The sequence below is a fragment of the Vulpes lagopus genome, chromosome 3 (genome assembly GCF_018345385.1).
Source record: "Vulpes lagopus strain Blue_001 chromosome 3, ASM1834538v1, whole genome shotgun sequence".
NCBI classification, from domain to species: Eukaryota; Metazoa; Chordata; class Mammalia; order Carnivora; family Canidae; genus Vulpes; species Vulpes lagopus.
Genome location: NC_054826.1, coordinates 67,175,721 through 67,181,732, shown reverse-complemented (window position 1 = coordinate 67,181,732; position 6,012 = coordinate 67,175,721). Strand labels below are relative to the sequence as shown.

At 52.6% G+C, this 6,012-nt stretch overlaps 1 protein-coding gene across 1 annotated transcript in view; it reads right to left on the bottom strand.

Annotated features, from left to right (window-relative positions):
- Positions 1–382: 382 nt before the first annotated feature.
- LRRC20 (leucine rich repeat containing 20) overlaps positions 383–6,012 on the bottom strand; it is an 83,704-nt gene continuing 78,074 nt past the window's right edge. The window contains exon 5 of the mRNA XM_041749853.1: positions 383–2,915. Coding sequence (XP_041605787.1) covers positions 2,761–2,915 — 155 coding nt within the window. The 3' untranslated portion in view covers positions 383–2,760. The remainder of the gene's footprint in view (positions 2,916–6,012) is intronic.

Below are 6,012 nucleotides of genomic sequence, written 5' to 3'. Positions count from 1 at the left end.
TAAACTCCGAACTCGAGCAGGCGTCGACCATCCAGAGTGCTGGTCCCACCCGGTGTCTGATTCTGCAGAGCTGGGCTGGGACGGGGAATTTGCACGGCTGACCAGTTCTCTAGGTGCTCCGCGGCTGCTGGTCCAGAGACGTCTGCCTGAGAACCACAGACCCTGAGGAATCCATTGCTAAGGTGTAATTTCTGGCTGCCCTGCAACGGCAGGGTTCTAGGGCATGCAGCACTTTACCTGCAGCCCACCTGCGAATATTCTGAGTATCACCCCAGAGGGTGCCTTTTGACCTCAAGCTTTCAATAAGAGAGGCAGCCCCTCAGGTGTGACCCCCAGGCTCCTGGAGGTCTGTGTGGAAAGAATGAATCGAACACCAAGCAGGCAGATGAAACCAATGCGTTCTTTATTGCAGACTGAAGCTAAGGGCTCATTTACACGGTGGGCTCCGATCTGGGGGCTTCTCTCACTGCCCAAGCTTCCCCAGACAGGCAAGGGAAAACTCCCCAAGCAGAGTAGAAAACAACTTCCAGAAGCAACCCCTTCAGAGAGCCTCACGTGAGGACCTGGGGAAGCAGGAGCTGGGTGTGCAGAAGGTAACCAGAGAGCCAGTGTCCCGAGGGCCAGGCAAAGCCAACCCTCATCTGGTGACTTCAGGTCACTCCCTTCACTGCAAGAGTCCTGCAGACTCTGAAAAGATTTAAGAGACCCAGGGTGTCCTGGGGCTGGTTTAGGGAGAGGGGTCTGGAGTAGCAGGGGGAGGGCTGAGAACCTCCATCCTCTACTCCAAGGATATCACCTGGGTCAGCCCTAGGCCCTGGCTTCTCAAATGGTAAAGTGCTTCTAGGAATTACCCAGGGATCTTGTTGAAATGCAGGTTCTGATTCTGGAGGTCTAAGGTGGGTCCTGGATTCTGCATTTCTAACAAGTTCCCATGGATGCCAGTGCCACACTTTGAGTTGCAGGGCTCTGGCCATACAGTGCCTTTGTGCAAGAAAAGTGCACCTATTCTTTGACAAGGAGTAACCCCACTCCGGGACACCGGGTGGGTGGGGCCAGGCCAGCCTGGACTGGGCCATGGTTCCCACTTGTCCACAGCTGAGCCCTGGAGCACTGAAGATCCATCCTGACCTCCCTGCCCTGCAAAGCCCTTTCCCAGAGCTTGGTGAGCCAGGCCTTATGACACAAGAGAGTAAACACAGCATCTCTTGGGGCACTGAGCACTCAGTGATGGGCCAACCAATGGTCCAACCTGTCGGTCCTTGCCAAGAGACAAGGCGTCTGGGCAGGGGCAGGCTCCAGGGCTGGGGAGGAGAGAAGGAACACAGAATTCTGATAAGGGTCTGGGCTAGGAGAGGCTTAACCCTGGGAGTAGAAGAGTGGCTACTGGTGCATGGATGTAGGGTTGGGTGGCCTGGCCTGTCCCATGTCCTGGGGCCTCAGGTATCTCCCACAGACCAAGACGAAGGTCCAGGCCAGGTGGGTTCTAGGCTCTGAGTCCGCTTGCTCCACAGATGAGAAGGTGGGAGGTGGATACTTGGAGGGATCAAGAAGTCAGGAGTTCTCCAAACCCACAGATATTATCAGAAAGCAATAACCCTAGGCCCTTTCCTCATAGGAAACCAGTTGTCCCAGTTTGCCAGGTACTGTCCCAGTGGGAGCACTGAGGTCCCATGTCCTGGGAAACCCTCAGTCGTCCCAGTTGAACGGGGATGGTTGGTAGCCCCATGGCCTGGCCACATCCCAGACTTCAGATGGAGGGCCCAGAAATGACTAGGTCATCAGGGCTTTGGGTGGAGGCTTGGGAGCTGGCCAGCCACAAATCCAATGGTCCAAAGTGCCCCCAGCTGGACCAATAAGGAGGCAGCCAGGCTGCGGCCAATCACCTGTCCCAGAGCCACAGGCACAGTCGGCTTTGCTTCTCTTGGGCCACCTCTCCCTCGGCTCAAGGGGTGATGCAGGCACACCTGGTCTGTCCTGAGGCGCACTCAGAACTCTTTACCCCGCTGATATCTTCATCTTGAGGAAGGACAGAGCCGACCTGATTTGCTCCTCTGGTTTCCTGGCCTGATGGGCCTTGGGCTCCTCTATAAACCTTCTCAGCCCTGGCTAGAGCACAGGGCCACACTCTCTCCACAGCTTTCCCACAACTGCTGGTTCAGGCTCCTGCCAATCCAGAGACCCACAGGGCCGAGGATGGGGCCCCGTAGAAGGCCTCATGCGGGTCAATTCTCAGGAAGCAATAAACAGATGGAGGTTATCTTCTATTCCTCTCAGGCCAGTGGCTGGCTTTCGGCACCAGAAACAAGGCCTCGAACCCCACAGTGGCCCAGAAAGCGCTTGGCAATGGCCATCTGTGAGCTCAGATGGTGCCTGATGGTTTGAAGGTAACTTGAAGGCATGTGTTGCCCAAAAAGCCTCCAAGGAGCTCAAAGGAGGCAAAGCCCCCCCGCCCCCACTGCCCCTTTCCCCAAATAACAAGGCTCGGAGAGGGTGGGGGTCTGCCCAAATGTGCACAGAAACTGTGCGTGCCCAGCATCCGGGCTCTGGCCCCACCTGGCCCCCTCCTCCTGGGCCCCCTACTGCTCTAAGCTATCTATCTCGGACCAGCTGCACCCCCTACCACCACGTGTGCTCTTTGGCCCACCCACCCCCAGCCACCCCCCCAGGCTTGGCCTCCCATGGGCCCGTGGGATGCCCTCCCCTCAGGGTGCCAGCTCAGGTGGCCTCTGTCCCTTGCTGGGTGGGCATGAGGAGGGAGGCCTAAGGTGGGGGGGCCCGGGCGCCCTCAGGAGACATGAGCATGTCAAACTTGATGAGCGGCGGAGCGATGACGCGCACCTCAGCGCTCAGGGGGTTGAAGCGGAGATTGATGCTGCGCAAGGCGGGCATGGCAGCCAGCTTCTCCACGGGCACATCTGTGGGGGAGAGAGGGCAGGTTGGGGGGCCAGCAGGCAGAGCAGGACAGGGAACAGGAAGACGCTGCTACAGCTCCCCACTGCCCACTGCATGTGGGGCTTCGCTGCAGGCACCCAGCCCCGGGTGGGGGGGCCCTGGGGACCACTGCACCACTATAACCACATTCAGGGAAGCATCCCCCCAAATACAGCTAACCGTGGGGATTGCCATTTATCCCAGCACGGCCACTCCTGGGTAGAATTGGAACAAGGGAAAACAGGTTCTGGAAGACTTGGGCACAAACATCCCCCACAGCGCTACTCCCAGCAGCCACATGTCCAGCCACAGGTAAGCGGATAAACTCAGTGTGGTTCTAGCCAAACAGCAGAGTATTATTCAGCCAGGAAAGGGAATGAAGCCTTGGTACGTGCCCTGGATCCCAAAAACATTATGCTGAATGAAAGAAGCCAGATCCAAAAGTTAACACAGCGTAGGATTCCATTTGTAGGAAACGTCCAGAACGGGCCACTCCATGAGGCAGAGGGTAGATGAGCGGTTGCTGGGGCCTGGGGAATGGGGGTGGGGTCCCCCTTGGGGTGAGGAAAGTACTTTGGAACTAGGTAAGGCGATGGCTGCAGAACACTGTGAATGCACTAAATCCCATTGAACTGTACACTTTAAAATGGCTGGTTTTATGTTACATGAGTTTTGCCTCCATTAAAAGAAAAAAAAAAAAGAAAAAAGAAAAAAAAACAGAACAAGGCAGCAGCTGCGTGAGGTCTTGCTAACACTGTACAGCATCTCATACCTAAACTTTAGGATCACTCAGTCTTTGGGTCAGGTCCCTCTAGGTCACAGTAACCACTGTGAGCCTAAAGCAAATTCCTAACCTTCATCATCTTACAGGCTAGATCTACCTCACAGGGTTGCTCAAGGATGAATGGGAGAGTATAGGCACCCTGCACAGTACTCCGTGGCCATCGGATACGACGACTGAAGGGAACCGAGGCCAGAGAAGTTAAATAACTTGCTTAAGGCCCCAAACTCATAATGAGCAGAGCCCAGGTTGGAATCCAAGTTTTCAAAAAGAGTGCAAGAGTCCACGGGGGGAAGGGGCCAGGCTGGACACAGAGGGGGCAGCTGGGCTAGGGTTTGAAGGGTGGGCGGGATTGAATGAGGGGAGAGGGCACTTGTGGCTGGAGGGAAGTAGAGGCCAAAGAGTAGGGACAGGATGCCAGACCAAGAGCTGGGGGCAGCAGGAGAACTGGAAGGTTCTGTCAATGGCATCTAGAATGGCGCCGTCCAGGCCCAGATCCTGAGGGCGCAGTCGTCTTTTTTTTTTTTTTAAGATTTTATTTATTTATTTATGAGAGACACAGAAAGAAAGAGTGGCAGAGACATAGGCAGTAGGAGAAGCAGGCTCCATGCAAGGAGCCTGATGTGGGACTTGATCCTGGGACTCTAGGATCACGCCCTGGGCCAAAGGCAGGTGCTCAACCGCTGAGCCACTCAGGTGATCCCCATGAGGGTGCAGTCTTGCAGGGAGTTTAGAACACCAAAGCCTGGAGGACCTCTCAGCCCATCTGGGCCCGGGGAGACCTGTGGGACAACCAAGCTGTGCTTCTGTTCCCCACTTTGGACCACCGTGTGGCGGAGTCTCTACTTAGGAGTGTGCATGTTGTGGTTTAGAGTGTTCTGGGCCACCTGGATTCAGATCCCAGTTCTGGCATTTTCTCGCTGTGCATCCTTGGGCAAATTAATCCAACTTTCTGTGACTCAGTTTTGTCATCTGTGGAATGGGGGAGGTAATACCACCTATCTAATGGGGATATTGTAAGGCTCAGAGGAGTTAATTCAAGGCTCTCAGAGCAACGGCTGGACACAAGAGCAGACGCCAACAACCAGGAGCCAATGCCATGACACAGAGGCTCAGGGATCAGCTGCCCTGGATGCAAACATCCCCTGCACCTTGATCCAACTCTGCGAGCAGCCCATACAGCATGTGACCTCCCACCCCACCCCAGTCCAGGACAGGGCCAGGGCTTCACCCCTGAGTCCTGCACAACCTCCAGCCATCAGTAATGGCAAGAACAACTCCTTCCTCTTTTGGATGCCTTGCATTGGGAAGATGGAGGGTTTTCTGTTTTTGTGCTTGTTTTGTTTTTAATTTTTGACCACTTTGGCATGTTATATGCATATTTTTAACTTAGGTAAATGGTACTGTGTTATAGATCTCATTCTGTTTTTTTTTGTTGTTGTTTGTTTGTTTTATTTAATAAGCACTGAAAGAAAATTTTTTTTTTGAGATATACGTACAGCAACATGCCTCAAATAGGTAAATTACAAATAGATAATACAGATAGGTAAATACTCCGGTGACCAGATCAGGCTATGATACACTTCAAGGATTCCCCTAGGGCTCTCTTGTGCCTCTTTCTCGTTAATCCCTCCTTGGTTTTTCTCACCACTGATTCACTTGCCTGTTCTTGAACTTAATACAAGTGGAAACTACTTGTATGTCTCGCTTTAGACCTTTAGTTTAACAATTTTACACTTGGGGACATTTTAAATATAATTTTCTCAAGTTACTCTTTTTACCTTTTTACTTGGAAATAATGTCTTATAAAAAGCTGCAAAGGTAAAACTCGTACAGAGAACACCACAAAACCTTTCACCAAGATTCACCAATTGTTAGCATTTTACCCTCTTTGCTTTATCATTTGTACCTGCTGCGCCTTCTCTGGACACAGACACACAGACACAATTTTTTCCTGAATTATCTGAGGGTAATATACATATGTCATGGCCCTTCATCCTTATTTCACTGTGTATTTCCTTTTTTTTTTTTTTTTTTTTTTAAGATTTTATTTACTTATTCATGACAGACAGAGAGAGAGAGAGAGAGAGAGGCAGAGACACAGGCAGAGGAAGAAGCAGGCTCCATGCAGGGAGCTGGACATGGGACTCGATCCCAGGTCTCCAGGATCAGGCCCTGGGCTGAAGGCGGCACTAAACCCCTGAGCCACCAGGGCTGCCCTCACTGTGTATTTCCTAAGAATAAAGACATTCTCTGCTGTAACAACCACAGCTATGGATTTTTAAGTTGATAGAACCCTT